At 45.0% G+C, this 23,824-nt stretch overlaps 1 protein-coding gene and 1 long non-coding RNA gene across 5 annotated transcripts in view; one reads left to right on the forward strand and one right to left on the reverse strand.

The window, feature by feature from the left end:
- The window catches only part of LOC135375477 (paired box protein Pax-6-like), a 107,844-nt gene that overhangs the window by 36,109 nt on the left and 47,911 nt on the right, over positions 1 to 23,824 (reverse strand). For all 4 annotated transcript variants that reach the window (XM_064608176.1, XM_064608175.1, XM_064608174.1 and 1 more), the window contains exon 2: positions 11,452 to 11,678. In XM_064608176.1, the coding sequence (XP_064464246.1) occupies positions 11,452 to 11,620 (169 nt within the window). In that variant the 5' untranslated portion in view covers positions 11,621 to 11,678. The remainder of the gene's footprint in view (positions 1 to 11,451; positions 11,679 to 23,824) is intronic.
- LOC135375479 (uncharacterized) overlaps positions 1 to 23,824 on the forward strand; it is a 159,673-nt gene that overhangs the window by 3,132 nt on the left and 132,717 nt on the right. The window lies entirely within an intron of this gene.

Below are 23,824 nucleotides of genomic sequence, written 5' to 3' on the forward strand. Positions count from 1 at the left end.
AGACGAAGGATTGTCCCAACGAACGCGCTTCGACCCCGGCTGATTGATGCTAACCCTGTGGACGACGTCTTCCATACGGCAGCGCCGCAGAGTGAGGCGACTTGAGTTCCGATCGGCAAGTGGTGGCTTCTTCGGTGATCGTGAGTCCTGCGGCGGTTCCATCTGCCACCGGCGCGTTCGTGCGGTTCAATTAGCGCTGGCCGACGTTGCGTGAGGCATTCCATCGAAGCGGGGGATGTCTTCACGACCTCGCAGGTCGCGACCCGAGCACCCGGCGACTGACTGCACCTGCAGTCATTGAGGTATGCCGACGCATGCTCACTCAAGTCACTTTATATCCATTGTCTTTTTTTTTTCTTTGCTTTTCTTGCAACCTTTCCGCGTTAATCGCCATGGTGTTTAGCTCCTATTGAGGGGGATCTCTGTGCGGTTGCTTTTAAAACGGTTAACGTGTGCTGTTTGGTTGGATGCACGGGCTTTCGCCTATTAAAGTGTAGGAGTACGGCAGGTGCACCGCTTTGATACAGGCTTTTTCTTCCCTGCCGGGTTAGGCTTCTAGATGATACAACCGTGACACAAGGATCCACAAAAGTGTGTTTTCATCCGTTGTATATGTCATTGGGCCACAGGGTACCGTATTCGCCATACTTCTTAGAGGTAAGTATTAGATATACATGTATTGAACAATTTGGGCAATAGGGAAGACATATAGCTCCAGAACCCTTCTAACTACCCCGAAATGGACTACGCAACGCGCGTCTTCCGGCGGGGTGATCATGCTAGCCTCTCCTTATCATGTGTGGAGAACGTCACAGCGTCTCTTCTCTATTCTCTGACGCGTTGCAACGAAGATGGACCACGGACACTGAAACTCTCCTGAGGCGACAGCTGTTGCAGCGGATGCCTTTCAATTCATCAAGACCTGCTGGACACGATGATGTGTGGACACGATTCTGGCGTTCACCTTTAAACAATATGAAACTGCTTGTTACACTGAAAATTAGTTTACGTAGGTACCACAAGGGGTACATGACCTATGTGGAATCGCAAATTTTGGGAAAATCTTGTAAAATATACGACCCCAGAAGATGGCTCCAGGGTCTGCAGATTTGCGGGACATGACTTACTTTGCAGGTTTTTGTGAATTTCAGTGTAAAGATTGTTGGCTCAATGTCCCAACTTACAGCCAGTATCCTGTGACAGGAGCGGTTTGAATGTCTTCGAGTGGTAATATTGGAATTCAGGTCTCGCATGTCGATACATTCTCTTTCTCCTTTCTTTTTTTTTTCTTCTTACAAACAACAACAATAAATGAAAAAGTGATGACGACATGGGATGTTTCCACATGGGACGTGGTAGCCATAGGACCCTACCCCACTTCAATGTGGTTAACATGAGAGGATGAATTATGGTGAGAGTGAAGCGACGACAGGTCGGAGTTCTGTTTAGAGCTCTTCGAGGAGTCCAGTGGCTTGCATGAAAGCATAAAGGGAGCGAAGAGCCCGGCACTGATGCGCAGGGGAGCTCCATGGGCCAAGTACTTTGGACAGGCTGAATGGTCTATGGTCGAGGAGTTCAAGTTGGCATCGAAGTACCCGGCGTTCACACGTGTACCGCTCACAGTCCTCGATGATATGGAGGATCGTAGCTGATCGTAGGGGAGGATCTTACAAACAAACAAACAAACATTCTCTTGTTTTACAAGCAAGGAAGTGCCTCGTAGAAGAAGGTCGAGGCATTTTGACTCTTTTTGTTCTTGAGTTGAGCTTTAGGGTTCTCTCTTCCTTAAGTGACTTTTCGTCACTCTTTTCGCTCTCAGTTTGTCTCCAGGGTCGCATAAGTATATCTTTCTACACTTATTTTTTTTTATATTCTCTTTGCTCCACTACACTTCATTAGCATGCAGCGCGCGCAGCTGCGAGTGATACGGAGCTGCTGGCATCCACGTTCATGAATCCTACATGTCAATGTTTTTCTTTTTAAAATTTCCAATACAATATAATATAGAGATAATAAACGAGAAGGACCTCCATCTACCGGCATTTGAGACGGACACCTGCACGTGCAAAGAAAGCAATCATTTTTAGTTCGCTTTGCGCCACTCCGCTCAAATGACCGACGCAAACCGCTTTCGATGCCAAACCGAACCGCATATACAGTGGCTGAACGCTACAACGTCCATATCATTTTTGCCCGCACCGGAAAGGTCTGCATATGAAAGGCCGAGGCGTCCGTGCCGCGACTGCTCATGAAGTCCATCAGGTATGCATGAAGAGAATGCGCATGCGCGGTCGTGGCCGCACATCGGTCGGCTAACGAGACGCTCTCTTTTGTTGTGCTAATCAATTGTCGTTGGCCATCCGACGTCGCTGCGGCGTTAATGAGCGGTCGCGTGTGCGCACATCTAACGAGCTGACGCCGCCCCGTTCGCCGCTGGCGCGTGACGCGCACGCGGACGGACGCTGCTGCGTCTTTTGCGAATGCGCGCGCGGACAAAAACAACGCCATGAATAATTATCGATACAAGAAGCGGCTCTTTCTCGATATGCGCGTGCATGTGTGTGTGTGTGGTTGTGTCACAGAAACCCGGATGCGGATGGTTAAAGATTTCCGGTACGATTGTCGTTGTTTGAAACGCGCGCTGCATGCGCTCAAATTGGGATGAAGGAGATATTTCGGAAGGCGGTGTTGGAGTTCAGTGCTTTCTGCGAGTTCCGCCGAGTATAAGCCACGTAGACAGAAAGAGCTTCCAGAAAAAATAAAAAAAAAAAAATAAAAAAAAGAGAATAAGAAAAAGAGCGAACGACAAGAAAGGAGCAACAACACAAACTAATTCGTGCATTATCGTAACGAAGGTCGTGCTGCACGGTCGCCGAGAATAAAACCCGAATAAATTTTTATCCCGAGCGTGATTTCGGTCCGAAAACCTCTGAAATACGACTTTATATTTCGCAGCATATGCAGGCATTTTTATCTATGGCTGCGGAAGACACTTATATGCGTATACGGACAACATTATGAAACGTGATATCACATCGAATATTCACCAAATTAATACGACTTAGTAGTACTTATTTAGACCGTACAAGCTAGTACAAGCAAGCTCTCACCAAATGAACGCCAGATTATCAACTCGAAGCTACCAGCAAACTATACAACCGAAACATTTTTTATAGATAGGCTACAGGCTATACACCAAGAACCTAACACGCGGAGAGACGTACCTTTATGCTCCGGAAGAAAGAACCTCGAAGAATCGAGGTGACAACACGTTACCTCCATAGCCACTCTTTTTTTTTCTCGCTCACCGACTTATTCATGCGGATGCCAGCTTCGTAATTGAAACGACAGAAGCTCGACACGAATACATATAGAAGAGTTTGTCTGTCTGCTTGCCTTTCTACCGAATGTGTCTTGCCTTGACAGAAGTGAATCCGGGGGGCCGTTATCGCGTTTTCAATCTACGCCTATCTCATTTCAATAAGATCACGAATATTTGATGATTCCTGCGCGAAAGCTCTCGCATATCATGTCGCGCTCTGAATTTATCGCTCCCTCACTCGCGGCGTTCTCATTGTACGTTAAAGACGGACGCGACGTTCTCGCTTAAGACGTTAAGGTTGACGTCGTAATTTTTGGTGGGGCGAGGGGAGTTTTAATAGAGTCGCGAAGATTTAAATCGATTTGACTTTTATTCACCTTTTGGTATAGCTGTTCAATGTGGTAGCGAGCTTTCCCTGTGCCGTTATTTATGACGGCTACTGGCATGTGTTTCTATTTTGTCTTTTATCTTGATAGGCTCGATTGGAAGTTTGCTGTGATTGGACGATTCAGATTCGTTCGGGTCGTTACATAGTGGGGAAATGAGAGAGAGAGAGAGATGGGAGGGGCAAGAAGAAAAGAAGAGAAAACGAACGTACAGGCAAGCGGCAGAAAATACTTGACTACTACTACCACTACTACTAATAATAATAATAAACCAGCTCCCGTGGCATAGTGGTTAGGATGATCGCTTCCCACGCCGAGACTGGGAGGTGACACGGGTTCGAATCCTGTCACCGCCTGTGGTCTCCGAGGTTTTCCCTGGGTTTTCCCGAAGACTTTCCAGAAGAACGTCGGCATAGTTCCCCCTGAGGTCGGCCCAGGGCGCATACTAACACCCCTGTCCCCCGCACTCCTTCCTGCTGTACTCTCTCCATCTGTCCACGTCTGTACGTCGCTCATAGCCAAAGTTGCTTCGCGGCGCTAACACGGAGTTTAAACAAAAATAATAATAAAAATTCGGGGGCTTTACGTCGCGAGACAACCGCGAATACCTGACTAAACGGTTACTGGAATAAGACAGAAGCTAGAGACAATAGGAACTCTAAATTTAGATTCACGGGACAACCTGCAACAGCGCGCGATGTTCGTTCGCGCCACAACCTGTTTGAAGCTTTAGCGCCGATGCAATCGCACGCCTCTTAAATACGGAACGAGGCAGTCAGTTGTTTGAGCATAAAAACGAATTAAAGAGAACGTATTGTACGTAATTGAACCTCCTTCCGCAGATATTCATTTTCCCCAAGCAGGCACGGTCGAACCGAAATGGTTTGAAGGGAGGGGAGGTGGGGGGGGGGGAGAGGGAGACGTTTCGACCCCAACGGCGCCATATTCCGGTTTCCATTGATGCGCGAAAATGATGGTAGCAATAGAGCTCCCGTCGAGGGAGATATAGGCCTATAAAAATCCGACGACCGGTTGCGTCGGAATGCGGGACACGTCCGAAACGGGAGCTCTCCTCAACCTTGTCACGGCGCGGGGACCTGACATCCAGCATGCCGTAAAAGTTTTCACACCGCGTGCTCCCTGATTTCGACAGGGCCGCTCAGTTGAGCAGGGTCGTGTGAAAGTGTCGTCGAGAAGTTCATCGTGTGCAGATATAAGTTGGGAGTCGGGTGACTCTTGAGGAGATGCAATCGATTAGTATTTTATATACCTGGTATCGATAAAAAAAAGGAGGACTTCGTCGAATGAGAAATCGTGACGAAACGGCACGGTATGGTTATCTTTCCACGAAAGCCAACGAATGTTTTGGCATTGAAGAAAATTGATGGGTCTTTCTCATTTTTTTTATGTTGTTGTTGTTGTTTTATGGAAAAGAGATGAAACGGCACGGAGCATACCTACATTTATATGAAATAAGCTTTCGTGCATGAAGCTGCACTTCTTCCGCGTTTCTGTCACCTTCAGACGCGCAGTTTCATGCGCGTGAGCTTGGGTTAAATAAGCGCAGATGCTCCTGACCGTTTAATCGCTTTTTTAACCTTACTCACCTTCGTGATCATTTGTTGAGCATTTGTTCTTTTTATGAATATAAAATATTCAAAAATCACGCCAGAATTTTCTTCGAGTGCCTCTCTCTCAGTGCTAAGTTACGTAAATGATGTAACATGCCCGCTTTCAAACTCTGCAGGGTGGGACCTCGTAAAACCCGCCCTTATTCCTCTTCCATCGCGTTATGGAGCATCTCCAGTACACCATGGTTGTTTGCGGTTCGGGTCTTATTCGTATTGTGCACTCAAGAATGCACTTATGTACTTTATTTGATAAACAATAAGTAAGAGAGCGATACTGGGATTATCAATTAATTATTTTTTTATTGCTGCGACTATACGAAACCAATGCCTGTGTCACTAACGTAATATATTTCTGCCACAAACAGTAAACATTCCATAGATGGGGCGCATATGTACGCCCGTCATATAAGTGATATAAAAATATCAGCGCGATCAAGCAAGGACAAGAAGAAACGCTGCAGCGATTCTTGTCCTTTGATTGTGGGAATAGTTTATATCACGGATGCTTTCCAATAACCTCTCATCGACCCAGTATATGACACGCCTTTTACTTGCAGTAATAAAGTTGTTGTTTTTTTGTCGCTGATATAGACGCAGGTAATGTGGTCTGCGAAACGTCGTGAATTGCGGGCATCTTTGTGCATTTTGGCGTTCTACTAAATATTTATCGAAAGCCTTTAAATGTTTTGTGATCGTATAACTCTCTTTGCATTGTTTCTATGGTAGTTCCATTAATCGACCCCTTATCCGTTCCCAATGTGCAATATGGCAGTGAATCTCCCACCTCATTATCATCCAATGTATGTGTATGTGTCAGTAATCACGTGGTGTAGACAGTGTCACGTGACCCCGTAAAGCTACAGACGGACCTACACAGTGGTTGGCGCAATCAAGCTGTCACTTTAAAGCGAAAGAAAGACGGGACCATCAGGGCCATAACGCACCGTTCACGACATTTTCATGGCCAATCAAACCTTGTTCTACTATTCATTCCGTGCACTATCGAAAATAGCGCACAAATAACAGTAAGATTGCGGTGAATAGCAATAAAATTAAAGGGACGAACTTTTTAAGATGAAGATAACACGCAGTATGTGGTGGAATTTGCGACACTTCAAGCATGGTGATATGAAGACAGGACTCGAGAATTCAGATCTTATCGACACCCATGCGGGTTTGGATGTGCATAATCTGTCGCTGCAAATGATTGCCGGCATTCCGCTCCTTCCTCGTTGCACGCACACGCAAAAGAGCATCCATACACTACAATTAAAGGTGACGATGAGGAGACATCGTGTTAGCAGGTGGCAACAGAAAAGTGTTCGGGAATGGCAGACGTGAAGATAATGTTCCAGCTAATGTAACACTCTTTGCGTTGTAAGTGCGGAAAATTATCCCCGCGGGATACCAGACTGATTTGGGATCTAATGAGTGCATAGTTGTCGCCTAGGTAACGAGATAGCGTTCTGTGCCCGTGAAGACGGCGGCGAGCCTGCGGACTGCATGGATGTATGGGGAAAAAAAGAAATCTGGTTGTTTATTTCGGCTTGCAAAGTCATCCGTAGAAATTCGGCGGAAGGATTAGACCTTCAGCATGCTTAAGAAAACCGAGGAATGGGGGGGGGGTATATTTATTAGAAAAAAGAAAGAAAAAAAAAGAAAGGTCAGCCAAACGGTATGTCGGCTTGCTACTCCGGAAGAAAATAGAAATAAAAGAGAAGAATTAGGAAATAAAGGATAAGCTAACAAAAGGTGAAACAAGGATGAATATATTAAAGACAAATATTTTTTTTATAAAAAAAGATGAGGGTAATAGGTGTGAGGGCGAGAGGTGAGGGTGGGGCACTGACGAATGAGATGACAAGACTTGAGCTCACAGGATGTGCATGAGGTCTGTGTCGCTGAGGAAAACTGCTCGGCTGAGAGAGTCTAGCTGTACTAAGCAAGGCCATGTAGGGGCAAGGAGCACGGAAAGGAGTTCCGTTAACCGTAACACCAACACCGTAAAAGGAGTAATTTTAGTCATTTGGGAGAGTAGACATTGCGACAAGCATTAGATGCTTGCGGGATTAAATGCTTTAAAAAAAAATATTTGTAGTGCGTAAGAGTAAATATCAGTGTCAGGGCAATAAAATGGGGTGTATCAGGGGCACTAAACGCTTTAATCGCTCCCCAGTTGACTCCCCCGTTTTGTTGTTGAAGTGTCCTAATTATGTCAGTAATCATTTTGCCCCCAAAATACATTATATGATACTTTAACGGTGGAATATCCGTTTACTTGAATGAATGAATACTTGTCAAAGGTGTGGTGTGCCATTTGTTCATGAAGTGGTCCATGTTTGCTGGTGGTCTGCAGCGGTAAGTTGCTTGTTCCTAACATACTACCACTCCGTTCATAAATGGGTAGAAATCCAGCAGAACCGGTAGAATGTAGGAAGGGAGTTGTCTCAGGACAGAAGCCGCCGATATTTCGAACAGAGACTGGCCCAGAAGAAGAACAGTCTCTGTTCGAAATTTCGGCGGCTTCTGTCCTGAGTCAACTCCCTTCCTACCACTCCGTTCAGTAAGCTCTCCTTACGGTTCTCTTTAGAGGTACCTCGATGAGATGCGGGTCTCCGGTAATACAGTGCAAATTTGCAAGTACCCACATCTATGAAAATTTGCTCCCAAAATACTACGAATTATAATTTGGGTACAGTTTTTCGCATTACATAAAGCCAGATACGTAGTGAAATTGTTAGGCACACTTCCGTAAGAGTGTATTCACATTCCGATTTCACGAAGCACGAAATAGGTGACGGAGACCAGTTTCTGTTAAAGTGGCTTCTCCGCAATGTGTTGCAAGCGTGCTAAATGATGCCCACAGGTCGGACTTCCCAGATTAATGGTTTTGACGCGTCGCGGTGACGAGGGTAATGAAACCTGTGTACAGCCGCTGCGTGGATCTCGTGTAGCAGCTTGACAGGAAAACATAAAAGCTGCATCCATCCTTGGTTGGCTCAACTTCTTTAAAAATACACGCTACTCGCATCCTCTTTAAGCTTCAGTGTCGAACCGTCAGATGGCACAAAAGAGGCGTGTCCACCGAAGTGTTTCAACGGCGATAATCGGGAAGCCTACTAAATCATCCCGTGGATAACATCCACCGAGGCTAGGGTGTCCCGGGGGAAGATGATGTTCTTTCAACGCTACAAGTAATATTTCTGCCTCTGTCCGCAGATGGCGCTTTCTGCGTACGTTCGTGTCGTCTGCTAACGCTCTCGCCTCCAATTGTGACTTGCTTAGGAAGGAATACATTCAAGTTCATACAGTGAAGGTCTTGCAACGTGCACAAAGACACTGACGCCATTAATGCTATAGCAACAGCTCACGATCTTTCAGAGTTAATTTGCCTCTTTTAGATTCCTGCCGATTGAACTGTTTGTTTTGCGCCGTAATGTTTGACGTGTTTACATTGTATCTGCCAAACATAGTCCCGGAAGGAACGGAGTGCCGTTTTAATCATGAGCAATGTTAAATTCACATCGATTGAAAGACTCGTGCGAACGCGACGCCTGAAAATTGCATGGGCACAGAGCGATCGCGCAGTCAATGTCCCTCCTCAACCTTCCTCCTCGCCCTTCTCGTATAAGTCGCATTTTGTCACGCGATACTTCCACTGAGATATAGAGGAGCTATTAAAGCCGACGAATTAGTAGGCTGGAGAGAGACACGCTAAAAATTAACGACCTGCGCTTGGTCATCCCAGGGTTATTGGCTGATTCCAGCTTGCACAAGTCAACTGCCCCTGGCCTTTAAGTTTTTTTTTTTTCAATGAGCGCTGTGAAATTTGTGCAGCCGTTGCAAAAAGCAGAAGTAGACTTCTTGCTTCACAAACGCTAACATACGTTCACGAAATACTTAGAAAATATTGAGCGGATATCGGAAACGAACGAGGATAATGCGGTAAGCCGTGTCACGTGAACAACAGTGAACCTTTAAAGTGAAATAAGGACGTTTCGGGGTACTCTCTAGGTATACAGGAAATTGAACTGCATTTTTCACTGCACACGTTATACCCATTCCTCAATTAAGTTATCTTTCGACGAGCACGGACGGCGTCAAACTAACGTTTTAAAGTTCAGGGTTTCGACACCAAGGGGTCACTGTCATCGTATAGGTGTGGACCGTGTGAAGGCGCATCAGCAGAATGCTTCCATAAACTAAAGGGCTCATTTGTTTTTTGCGCAGCGATTTGTACTCTTCGGGCCGTTATCTGTTCTCCAATAACGTATATGTGCATATCTGCATGAACATCGCGACTACATGGCGCTTTCGGTTGGATGGTTAGGCTTAGGCTCTTGCCTATTATGACGTTTTTGGATATGTCTTAGAGAATCACACCACTTGCGATGAGCGTGAACGAGTTGTGAGGTTTAGTGCCGTAAATTAACTGTCATTTTCGAAATTCTGAACAATAACCACAACGACAACAATAATAATTAAATGATGAATGATGATGCCATCAGATTTTGAAAGTCACATATTATCTGAGCACCACTGCTCATCCACGGTAAAACAAAAACAACGCATCAGGAGCAGACGAGCGCGGGAGTGATTGTCTTCGACTTTTTTTAACTTATTCTCCAACTTCTGAATATAATTTTCAAGGGCCAAATATAGTGCCAAAACTCGAAGTTGAAAAAATATTCCAACCTTTACCAAGTGAGTGAAACATCGCCTGGTGCAATTGAAAATTCACTGGCGGTGACAAAACATTAAAATCCCGTGGTCAGAAAACTGCGTTGCTAGGAGACCCTTATTACTTAAATACTTCGTAGTTCAAAAAAGTTTCCTATGCTGTCCGGAATATATACATAATACAAATGCGGACACACCACGATACATCGTTCTCGTGCGTTACATTACGATACGAGCAGCACTAATGCTAGTCCAACACAACAAGGAATAGTTAGAGAATGCTAAGTTCAAGGCGCAGAACAACACCACTAACGGAAACCAATTCGGAAATGTATCGCGTAGAGACCAACGCCGCAGAAGCTGTCTCTCTGCGAGAAGCACCAGTTGTGTCGTCAAATGAATGATGAATTGCTTCTCTTATCACACTTTTTTGGACACTGTATGTACACTTAATTTCATATTATCTTATAGTTGTAGCGTTGAAGCAATTCTACAAACGTGCTAATTCACTATATTACTAACAAGGAATGCTCAGTCTCTCTTACCGATGCACCGCATGTTTTTGTGGAGGGAGCTTTATTTTTTATTTCTTTTTGTTGTCGTTGACTGTTTAGATAAGACACGAAAAAAGTGAGCGATCTTCCTTTAATGTGTTAGCAAACCACGTCCTAGATTTAGCTCATTCAGACCGTACAGCTTCGTGTGTATTGTCATCAAGTTTGGGAACTACCTGTGGAGGTAGTCCACAGCTTCCCCAGTCTACACGAATGTATTGGCATCTGAGCGGAAGACCAGTAGCACAGACTGTGCGTGTTGTCATCAAGTAAGAGAACTACCTATGGAGCTAGCCAGACTGGTGCACTGTAGAGCATTTCCACGACGACACCACAACCGTTGCATTCACCGTTGCTCCTTCATTGACTGCAGTATTTTTTTCATGGTGCGCTTGACTTTTGTACCTACCTCCATAGGTAGGTTCCCTGCTTGATGACAGTACACCCGTTACCTCAAATATACCTCCGGATAGGTAATTCTTCTTTATGATGATAATACACATAATGTTCGCATGTGTCCTTTTTTTTTGTATGGACAGTGCTCGCAGAGTCGGTGGTCAACACATTGAGCCTGCGAGGGAAGTATGTTCGAAACACGATGAGGTCACACAGGCGTTTGGGAGCGAATGTCATCCGGTATGCGAGATAAATTTTCTTTTCTGTTCTGCTCCCTAGTTCTCCTATACCTGATGACTGTACACACTGCCATACCCCTAGACACTTGGTCCTTCACAGGTCCTTGATAACAATACACTCTCGTAGGTATAGGTTCTCTATACTTGATGACCACACATACCCTAATAAGCGCTACTCCGTGACAACCATCTACCGAGAATCAACGTCACGATCACTGCAACGTACACGAAAACACTTCTTACCTTGAAGAGGCGTAGTCTCCGGCCCGAACGTAACCTGCGGAGGCGACGGAGGCAACATCGCGACGGCTGCGGCGGCGGCTGTGCTAGCTGGAACCACGGGGGCAAACGGACGGGCTGTCGTGGTCGGTGCAGCCGGCTGCGCCGCTCGCTTGGCCACACTCAGGTCCATGCGAGCAGCATCCCGTCACGGCTGCTGCTGCTGCTCCTGCCTGCCTGCCTTCCACAGTCTGCGTAAGAAACGTCACCGCTCACGTCATCCAGGGAGGCGGACCAATAGCTGCTCATGCCTGCCCTTTTTCAGCGACTCCTTCGGTAAACGGTGTGCTGGCAAAAGCGCTTGTTTTGCGCGGCGGCGCTTACTGATTGTTTTGTGCGAGCGACACATAGTGAGGAAAGTTCGCTAAAGTGAGACGCTTTTAAAAAGGCAGACAGGTGCATTATATGAAAACTAACAAACATGATGGTGAAGAAACGAGCAATTTGTGTACGATCGGAATGTTTTGTCGCCACAGGTGATATTCTTGCCCATTGGATGTGGTAATTTTGTGGAGCAATAATGATGAGCCTTATAATGAGGACAAAAAGTCCTTCGTTTACCAGAAATGTCACTTAGTGCTCCTAGGGCAGAGTGCTAGCGGGCTTGATTTGACCGTGGATATAATTTTGTTACCTACATGCCATGGTCAGGCATGTATCAATTGTTGTCGTTGTTGTTCCACTAGGTAACTACAAAAATAACCACATTGCAACGCAACTCACGAATGTTTAATTTGATTATAATTATAATTACCAAGTATATATTATAGGTTACCATCGTAGCCGACAGTATAACTGGCACAATCTTGTGGAAGCGGTAAATTGTGGAAAGGAAAAAGAGCATCTCCATTGGCGTACACTCTAAGAAAAAACTGAGTACTTTTACTCCTTTTGGAGACTAAACGCATTGCCACAAAAAATAGTCCCTTTCGGGAGTAAATGAATGTCACAGAGTGGAAACTGCAATTCACGCGCTGTTGTAAGGGTCTCAAGCACTTTGCAAACACTTTGAATCAAATCATCAACCGTGATATAACGAGTGATATAAAGTCTTGCGCCATACATAGGGCACAATTTGCGAAGAAAGATGCGCTAACTGTTTCTTACTCTGTGTGGCTGGAAAATTGCTACGTTGGCTGAGTTATATAGCCTTATGCCCTTCAAATTGACCAAGGGCACATATTTACGTAGACTGTTACATTCAGGAGACCATTCGCGAAGTTCAGTGACAATTTGCAGTCCTGGGGAGTAAATGTCGGGACTAAATGTCGGGTTAGGGGACTAAAATGGGGAGTAATTGCAGACTAGGGGAGTAGAAGCTGCAATTACTCCCCGTTTTACTCCGTTTTTTCTTAGAGTGTATACGCAACCATCTCAACGACGCTGCTTTGATCAGGCTAACATCTACTACTAGCTTTCAAACATCTATTGGCATCAAAGTGGAAGTTCATAGTCACACGGACTGGCTCCGTCTAACATTTCAAACTGACTTGACTACAACTAGCCGAGTTCCAAGTACTATATAAGGACGTCAAGGATTAAGGCTTTCAGAACTGTGCCGTAACTGTATTTTTAGCATATTAGTTTTTGTTTTATACTAATTTCTATCATACTCTAATAGGTGCTGTGTGTGACACAGGTTTAACTGTGTCTCTTTCCTGATGAGGAAATGTGGACCGAATTTTAAAATCTTTTCGTTTTTCATTTTAGCTTCCTCGGTTTGATCTATTTACAGTTTTGCATAAGGTAATCCTGACTAATGACCCCCGCCGGCTGCTCTGATACAAGTTGAACAGTTTTGCATAGAGAGAGGATTTCTATTTTGTTTGTTTTTTTGTTCTGCAAAGTGCCGTCAGACTGGAAATCGTGGCTTCTCATTCAAGAGAATGCAAAATAGGGCAGGTAAATTTCAAAATTACATTTCCTTTGTGGAGCGGGAGACAGCTGTACTCAATTGTGCTGCATAACAAACCTTCAGGGATATGATATGCATTGTCCTATTATTGTCAGGTCCCTAACTGTGCAGGCATAACGGTGCCGGATAACTGGGGAATAACTGTACACGAAGTTTACAATCTCGAACAATACCGAATATCCTCTGGATGCACGAATTATGTCCCAACAGGTCTGTGCATCCAGAGGATATCCGGTGTTGTTGATGATGAAGACAATACATTCAGGCCGACTATCGCACCACGAGTCCACGACCAATGGACGCATGAAATCCTTAATCCCTCCACCAGCTGTATTTGGTTCGTGTTTTCCTGCAAATGTTCCGATGGTCTCCTCAAACAATCTTTCCCCGGACGCCGTTGTATAGGACCACACAATGACGGCCTGTGTAACCCATCACAGTAAATTTTCGACATCTTTCGGGTGCTATTTGTCGAGAGATATGGAACACAACTTTTTGGTGTATAGGTTTCACACCCCAGGAAGGAGTTTCTGAAATACTTCTCTAAATAGCGCGCACCACGAAAACACAATTTCATGGGGATGTATTATGCTCAAGACACTATTTCAAGACACTATCGAGGGTGTTCTAATAACACCTTTTTCAGCTTTCAGTTGAGTCTATACGGAATAAAAAAACGAGCGTTTACTTTGCAGAACGCATTTTTTACGCGCCGAATGTTGTACGAAATTACTAAACCGCGCGTAGCCACAGTTACATGGCTGTGCAATCCAGAATGTAAACCTTATTTAGTTGCATATTATTTTATGTAACAGTTAGCGCTATTACAAACACCATACCGAAGTCCCAACATAGTTTCTTGTCACGTGGTAACAAACGCGAAGACACGCGTTTCTTCTCGTTCGTTAATGTTACGTAACCAACACGCTCTACGTCTTCTCGCACTTCAATAGATTCTTGTTTGTGTCGACTCTATGCTCTGCTCTCGCTGTACTGTTTTGGCGGATACCAAGCATGTGCTCCTCGACTGCCATCTTTACACTTCCCAAAGAGCGCTCTGCAGTGCCGCCTGCAGTCCATCACGGCCGCTCCATTCACATTGGCAACCATTCTCGCGGCTCCTGGTCTATAACCAGATCGACCATGGCCAAGCTCTTGAGTATTTCAAGATTTTTCTCCGGGACACTGGTCTCCTCTCTGCCCTATGATGTGCCTGCGTATACCTGTGTGCTCTGTGTGTGTTTTTGTGTGCTGCGGTTTTGCCTATACCGTTCTGATGTCGTACTGAGTCCACTGACTATCAACCCTATTTAGCATCGTTCATCACCTCATCATCAGGACACCCCAAGCAGCACAACATGTTGGCCCAATATTGGACCAATATTGGCAATACCGGCCCAATATTGGCCCAATCTTGTGCCAATATTGGGCCAACATGCTGTGCTGCTTGGGATATCTGGTCCTGCCCCATCGTGCCTTGGGGTAGTGGGCCGCACCTTATGTGGCGAATTTCCCCATTCATTATCATTAATTTATTTGTTGGTGAGCGGAAGTCATCCCCATATCATCGTCATCATGTATATATCTCTCTCTCTCTTCCTTATTCGTTGTTGTACTCTAACGATACGTAACCGTGGCTTGCACTCTACGAAAGTGCTCAACCTTTAACACGGATAGCTCTCGACGAGAGTGTGTGGCAAGGAGGAATTCCCACGTGATGTGTGGGAACTCGGTAACATATAGTGCGTCCCTTTTGTCCATCGCGAGGGATACCTCGTTTTGTGGAGCATCGTGAGAAGTACCTGCCACCCTTGACTGGGAACGGATGAGCATAGTCACCGAATATAAGACGAGCAAGTGCGTGATACCTGCCGACGGTGCAACAATGGCGCTCCCCCACAAGAGGATGGCGCCTCAATCAGTGCTTCTCACATTCTATGCATACAGTAATATGACAGCATCGTGAACGGAGGTACATGCTCGTGCGTGGGCTTGACTCGTCGGTGCTTGGACTGCTGATTGAAACTGTCTTTTTTTCATTTCGTGGAGACCTTTGTGGAACACAGGAGGGCGTATCCGGTTTTCGAAACGCACAAGCTATGGATGAAGCGTCGTATGTCTTAAAGTACCTTAAGAATCTTGAGGTTCACGCTAGGAAGTTTTCGTGGATACCAGCCTGTGACGGTACTAGTGTTTAAACCAGTAACCGGGTGTACAAGATTATGGCTAGTGGCACAGCTTTGTGCGCAGCAATGCGACTAAGAAGTCCAGTTGAGGAACAGTGCCTGTCTGAAATGTCGGCGTATCACAACCTAAGGATTTTGCCTCAAAGTAATGGTGATGGTGATGTAGTAAAAATAAAAAAGGATGCGCGTCACGACAAAGTCGAACTGGCTACCCCAGGACGCCTATACACATGGTAAATACAAGCAGATGAACGGGTTAAAGTGATGGAGTGCAGCATGGCAGTTAAAAAGTTTCAAACGAGTGAGTGTAAAATGACAAACAAGAAGAGGAAACACTGGGAGCACACACAGCACACAGTTAGCAAGTCATAGAGCATCCATGAGCCCAGTTGTACGTATAGAAAATCTTCAAGTGCCCTCAGCGCCTTCTCGGACGACTGAGGACCTAACAGTTTCGCGATGTCGAAGGCTCGGGAGTCCACACGAGACAGGCTTGCATCTAAAACCGTTCGAGTGTTGTCAACATATTTTCGACACCTGAGAAGGGTGTGTTCTGCGTCCTCTGTACAACGCCACACTCACTGCAGTTCGGAGAGTGACGCTTGCCCAGTTTGAAGAGAAGACGTGCGGTGTACCGCACATTGAGTCGTATATAGCCTATGTGGGACACCGTTTGCCTCAAAGTACCTTCCTTTTCCATCCAACTAGTCAGTCAAGTTATGTTGCTGTGTATTAGGGTCGTATTTTTACACAAATGTAGTAACCTTTACAACCTCTGTCTGCGCCTTCACCCGGTTATATGTGTTATATGTTGTGTTTCCTCCTATTTATTTATGTGTGCTTATACAGGGTGTTTCAGTTAAATCCCCGGGCTAAATAATTCGCGAACCGGTGCACCAATCGAATAACTTTCTTTTTTACAAGTATCTGTCCAATACCGCCTACAAGATGCGCACCGCGTGAATGAGCGGGAGGCGCTCATTATTTAAATAAAAATGCAAATGAGTTTCGTAAAAAAGCGTAACTTCTAAAGCAGGGCGCTGTCGGTATTAAAATGGGTACTACCCCTTTTGGGACCTTCAGTGGACACCTTTCAGAGAAAAATCTGCCACCGAAGCGGGTCATTTGTTGCAGTAATTAATTGGTTTCGGTTTACGCATTTTTGTCGCGGCTGGTCGCGGCGAAGCGCAAAAAGACGCTCTTTCACTCCCTTATCCATCAATGAATTACGTCCTTACACCAATGAATTACACCAATGAATTACACCAATGAATTACGTCCTTTTGCGCTTCGCCGCGACCAGCCGCGACAAAAATACGTAAACCGAAACCAATTAATTACTGCAACAAATGACCCGCTTCGGTGGCAGATTTTTCTCTGAAAGGTGTCCACTGAAGGTCCCAAAAGGGGTAGTACCCATTTTAATACCGACAGCGCCCTGCTTTAGAAGTTACGCTTTTTTACGAAACTCATTTGCATTTTTATTTAAATAATGAGCGCCTGCCGCTCATTCACGCGGTGCGCATCTTGTAGGCGGTATTGGACAGATACTTGTAAAAAAGAAAGTTATTCGATTGGTGCACCGGTTCGCGAATTATTTAGCCCGGGGATTTAACTGAAACACCCTGTATAGACTGGGCATGGAAGCGAACTAATGTTAAGGTCACCAAAATCCTCACATTACGCCCTCCACCCACTTGAATACTTCACGTGGAAAGATGTGGAAACACTGGTGTACCACGCATCATTACGCTTCTCACGCGTGACTTTTCTCGTAAGGAAGCATCTTTATTTATAACAGTTCTTCCGTAAAAAGATAAATTACTACGTGCTGTCACCACTCGTCCCCAGTAAAGCACAACACGTAAGGCGATACCCAGGGCGATAAGAATATCGCATTAGCATATAACATCGAGAAATATTCCCGAAACGCAACAAGCATGCAAGATGGAATCCTCCAAATTCTTCGCAGTTAAATTTATGCTATTGGGTGCATACGTGCACGATCATAAGCGATAGAGCTTGTACGGGAACGATTATATCGAAGCACCTCGACCTTCTACCTCGGGGCTTCTTTTTCGGCTTTGTCCAAGAGTCCACGAGCTATATTCCGGAAAAGGAGAAACTTACTGTTCAGGATATTTAATACGACCAAGTAAACTGTGCACAAGCTGGAACTGACATCAGTTTGTTTCGCAGTGATGGATTCGGTGCTTTTACTGTAGCGGTTTTCGGAACTGAAAATATTTTATACTATATACTGACAGTAATTATATAATAGAGAAATTAATTCGGTAACGCTGCTATTTATGTGATACGAAATTGAATACTGAGCATGACAAATAACTTATTTTCTATTTCGTCAAATAGTCAAAAATTCATCATCGTGTAAGAGCACATTGGAGGTGACGGTGTTGCCAGTGTTGCTCGCATAGCGGAAGTTTCCGTCAATTTTGGAGTCTTCGAAAATCTTAACTCTTGGAGGAGGGGAGGGATATGTAAAATATTCATAGAGGGCTTCGCGCCAAGTGGAAATTGTGTCCCTGGCGAGGTCGCACGAGTGAGGTCCTTTGAATGGGTCCTCGGAAAAGACTTAACTTATGGAAGTTATACTTGGAGCAGTTTCAAAGAACCAAACAGTGCAAATCGACCAAAATTAAAATCCACCCACATACTTCCGTGACAGTCGTTGTCCAGTCTTGTGCAGAACGATTTAAAAATGAATTTTTTAAATAGTTTAAATGTCTTATTTTCTTTCTTGTTATGCTAATTTACTTGTTAGGCGCTACGACTGGCGGACCCAAGGGGCTGGGGCGGTTCCTTCACGACGGGGAAAAAAAAAAAAAAAAAGAAAAGTTTTTCTAGTCGAATTTTCATCTCTCAGTGTAATCTCACTACTGAGACACGTGGTCGAAAACATCACGAGGCGTTACAATACGTAGGGGTAAGCAAATTTTGCTTTCAGTTCAACGTCCAAGGGTTATGACTAGAGCCTGAAGTTTTAGGGTTTTACCCGATTCTTCCCCGAATTTGCACCCCGAATTGAAGGTAGTCTCTTTAGGGTGAAACCCGATATTTACCAGGCAAATTGCCCTCACTGGGATGTCTGCAGGATGCAATAATTTACATGTTTGGCAGAAAAATTCAGTTAGATCACCGTTTGTACCAAACCACTACAGTTAGTTTGAGCAACTGAGCCTGATTTCACCCCGAATTTAGCATACTGGCAGTTTTTTTCACCCGAATCCACATGAATTTAGTGCACATGTTTATTTACCCGATTTTTACCCCCCGAATTTAGAAAAAAATATTTCCCGAAAACTTCAGGCTCTAGTTATGACGTGGCGATGTCGTCGCTTTTGCTCTAAACGTATATGGGCTCCACACTGTTTTAATGTGCCCTTATGTATTGCTTTGCTAATTAACTGACGTACATCTTTGAATTTTCTGCCAATAATCACCAATGCGCGGTTGCAATCGGATGATTTGCGCATTTTGGAAAAATAATTTTGTGTACACGGAATCGGCCGTCCGCACACCCTCAAAGAAGTTTCCTATAGGAATGCTGTACTGGACACCATTTACAAAGCGACATCACGTTCTCAAATATTTTTCATCCGCCTGTGTTCAGTACCCCACGAAAAGTTTTTGAGAGTATATATGCCTTCCGCGTACGTGGCAAACACAGCTGTTTCTGCGAGCCATTGTGCAAAATTGCTTCCACCATTAACAAAATGTCTCTCTCTCTCTCCGTGGAACTGTGGAAGTGGCACGTGCGCTAAATGCTGTTCGTGCTCGTGTTGGCGCGAGATCCTTATCTCTGTTTGGTTGAACTGCGTGACAGCTCGCGAAACACAGGAAGTGGTTCTCCGCGGGAGCGGCACGCGACCGAAACCATATAACTGCGGGGGCAGTTCTATCGAGGCTTTAATGAGTTTATAGGAAAAAAAAAAAGCTTAGCTATATGGATTGTTGGTCCCGTTATACCGCGCACCCTGCGCCGTACAACGCCATTTATTGGAGCACTGTCTCGTCCGTCTTTTTTAGGCGCCATCGGTCACACCCCCTATACGGCCTTGGGTATCTAAGTTACAATACTGTAAGGAAAAAAAGAAGAAGAAGAAGAAGAAGAAAAAAGAAGCTATTGGGGTCCAGATGCATTGCCACGACAATTAATCCCTTTCGGGACAAAATGACTGAGACTGTGAGGGAATTTGTGGAGTAATTGCAGGGGGCTACTACACTGCTGAAGAGCAGACTTAAAGCACACGGGTCAAAACTAGGGTGTAATTGCAATCTAGACAACTAGACGCAGTAATTGCTGCTCAATTTACTCCTTTTTTTTCTTCTTAAACTGTATATACCGCACTTTTCTGTGTTGTTCATATAGTTTTATAGTTTATATAGTTGCTATATAGTTTTGGCAATGGAGCAGGTAGGACCCCTGGTGGGTTGCTGAAAGCTCCAAGGTTTACTTTATTTGTCTAATTTATTAACTAACTAACTACTACGGTTGCGTATAACACTACCTTGTTTAGAACGAGACTGTATAGTGTTACTAGACCGTGTAGACTGCCTTATTCTGCGGCGAGTTGCACCCGCACGACTTCACCTATACGAACGAAACACAAATTGCAAACGAAATACCACGAAATCTCCGCTGCCCCAAATTTGACAAAAACAGTGAACTCACAAAAGTAGAGTCCCATATCCCTACCACGCTCCAGCTAGCACACCTTCTTCCAATGAAACAGCCCCCTTCTCCAAGTCCTCACGACACACACACACACACGCAAAAAAAGTTCTATAGTTGAGGTAATAATTTGTGCCTATGCATAGCATACACTATGTAACATCAGTCGGTTCGCGCTTTGATAAAAGACGGAAGGTGTGTGTGTCCCGCGACACAACGTGACGTACCTTGCAATCAAGGAGGCGTTTGGCACTTCGATCGGAGAAATCCGATCGGAGTCCCCCTCGTTAGAGGCGACAGCCGCCCGTCACAATCGATGTGGGCGGTCAAGATTCGGCGGCGACGCTGTTTTTAATAACCGACCGCGCTTGACACGAGAACATCTTTGTATTGGCAGGCGTGCGGTCATGCCAGCCTCCGTGCGATGTATCTCTATTATGGGTAGCCTTGCACGCCAAGTGGGATCTGGGGGGATCCGAGCAAAAAGCAGGTAGTAATATAGCTGTATAGTTGTACGGACCGTCTCTGTTCGAGCATTGACGGTTGTTGTTGCGTCTTCTCATGGTGGCGGTTGTGTTGGAGAGATTCTTTTGAAACGAATGCTGGGCAAACATTGGATGGGTCGAAGCCAGTTTCTCTGACGGCAAAATGATAAACGTAGTGGAAAGTAAGGGGTCTGTGGATGAGTGTTTTCGAGAACATGCGAAACAACATTTTTTTTTCACATTCTTTTGTTGCTACGGGTCAGTTGTTAGTCAGTTGAAGTAATTAATTAATTAACTAACTAGTAAGTTAAATTAATTCGTGGCTGTACGTCGCGAGACAACTCGAAAGACGGAAGCGAAACAGAACAGCAACAAATACATCAATCTGTTGATACGAGGTGTCTCTAACCTGCTGGGTAGTAGTGGACAGTTATTGTTGTTTTTAAGTGCTGAGAGAGGTCAGCCACTATTTGGCTTGCTACTCTTCAAAAAAGAAAAAAAAAACAAAGAAAAGAAAAGGTTCACCCGGACAAAACAGTGGACAGTGTAGGTAGCCAAGGACGATGGTATTAAATCTGCAGCAAAACGACCTGTGCAGCCTATATATATACTATTTAGTCGTCTTATTGTGTCTATATAATCAGTGTTTTTCTTTTTCACCTTGCATGATCAGCCAGTACTATTTTTTATTTTTCAGTGTTACACACTCAGTACTTACAATAACAGTAGGTCACAATTCCCGTGACCCCCCCCCCCCCTTTAAAACGCGCCTTATGTGTGTTAAAATCGCAGAAATGTGCCTTCCGCCTCTAGTACTTTCATGTCTCTTGTTTTTCCCATTCATTAATTACGCATGACTACTAACTGCACCACCTAGTTGCTTCGCAGCGCTAACACGGAACTAACAAAAAAAAAGTAATAACTACACCACCTGCTCACTTTGGTGTGGTTCCCTCTTCTCAGCTAGAGGTCACTGCCAGTACTTCCGATTGCAACACCGCCAAGTTGCGATAAGAAATTATATCAGACAACCCGCAATCTTCGTCTTTGCGGCACAGCATCCTCCTTTTATCAATGTATCTCCACATGAGGGCTGCTCTGATAAGGTATTTCACTTCATTACGATGAAAAATGGTGACGGACTGCATACATATGGAACATACAAATGGCGCCACTCACCTCGACCGGCGCTGCGCGATTTTATCTATAAGGCATACGTTCCAAATAGTCTATTGAGCACGGCACAGAAAAAAAAAGTTATCGAAAAGAAAGCGCGATTGTGGGCATCAGCACTCGGACAGCTTGTGGACCCGTTATCGTCTTAAAACTAATCCGACAGGTATGCAAAAATATGCCATTCTATAAAGAACATCTTAGTTTCCGGCTTTAGATCCATAAATAGAAGCTTTGGGGCTGTTTCACTGCCTTATGGGAATTGAGCAGTCTTTATAAAAAAAAAAAAAAAAGGAAGATATATCGGTTGTTTAGATATCTGGGTAGAGTTGAACAGCAACTGACGCAAAGAAGAATACAGGGTTGCCCGATTCTTCACGGACTGATTTCGGGGTTACACCGCTTGCTTTGCCTTGCATATTGGTGTCACCTGCATATAGGCGCTGGAGAAAAGAGCGACTTATGATACAGACGCCTTTACGTAAGTTGTCTTGCAAAGTATTATCATGATTCTGACCAATCTGACCACGCCTCGTATGTTGTTCAGATAATAACGCTTTATAGCCTATCTGACGCCATGTTCATCGTCCAGGAATCGAACCTCCGAAACGGTTTGGTCCCCTCTTGTAACGTGATGGGATGTGTTAAAGAAAAAATGGGGATGGTCTCCTCTTAACGATTGCAGATTGATTGATTGGTAAAAGAAAAAAAAATGGGGAAAATAGACGATTGGAGAAGTAGATACCGAACAGTCTTCTCCTACCTATCACCTGGGGCACTGCAGATAAATCTGAGCATTTGTAGTCCAGATGACGCGAGATTTGACCGCTGTGTGGTGGGTGTACTTAGTCTGGGCCACATGGGGTCTATCGCGGCGTAATTTACGGTGCGTGCACGCTTGTCTTATACAGTGAACCCTCGTTATTATGACCATGGTCGTTGCCGAAAATTTTGGTCATAACGCGGAATTGTCATATTAACGGGGGGGGGGGGATTTGCAGAGGTTTCACTGCATTGTTCCCGAGGAGTATGGTCGTAAAGCGCGTATGTCAGATTATCGGGGGTCATATTAACGAGGGTTCACTGTACAGTGAACCCTGGTTATTATGACCATGGTCGTTGCCGAAAATTTTGGTCATAACCCGGAATAGTCATATTAACGGGGGGGGGGGATTTGCAGAGGTTTCACTGCATTGTTCCCGAGGAGTATGGTCGTAAAGCGCGTATGTCAGATTATCGGGGGTCATATTAACGAGGGTTCACTGTATTGGGGACACTGAGGTACAGTCTTCCTGCGCTACGCAGGATCGTCCGGACGAGCGAAAGAGAGCTAAGGTCCTATACCACCAGCCTCGGGGTCTGTTTGGGCGCCCTTTAAGATGGCGGAGACTAACGCTGTTATTGCTGAAGGTAACGAGTAGGCAGCACCTGTTCTCCGTATCACCGATACTTTTCGTGTCCATCTCCTAAATGATGAGCACTGCCTGTCCTTCCTACTGCCTGTCCTTCTCCGCATGTCACTATATGGTCTAAGGTGCTGGGCGGTTCCAATATAATAACACTCCCAAAAATACTGATACGTGCACTCTAAAAAAAAAAAGGGAGTAACGGGGGAGTAACTGCTCACTTTTGCTCCCCCTTCAAGTTACTCCATTTAATTTCTGTTACTCCCGACATTCGAAATTCACTCCGTCGCCCAGAATTCTTACTCCTTGCCCTTATTCCATTTTGCGGTGTTACTCCGCACACTTAGAACTTACTCCTTTGCCTAGGATTCTGATGGCTACTCCATTTTGTGCCTGTTACCCTCCCCACTTGGAAGTCACTCCCATGCACTATATATTCCCACTCCCCTGTACTCCGACTCTGAACTGCAATGGGTGTT

The sequence above is a fragment of the Ornithodoros turicata genome, unplaced genomic scaffold (genome assembly GCF_037126465.1).
Source record: "Ornithodoros turicata isolate Travis unplaced genomic scaffold, ASM3712646v1 ctg00000864.1, whole genome shotgun sequence".
Lineage (NCBI taxonomy): Eukaryota > Metazoa > Arthropoda > Arachnida > Ixodida > Argasidae > Ornithodoros > Ornithodoros turicata.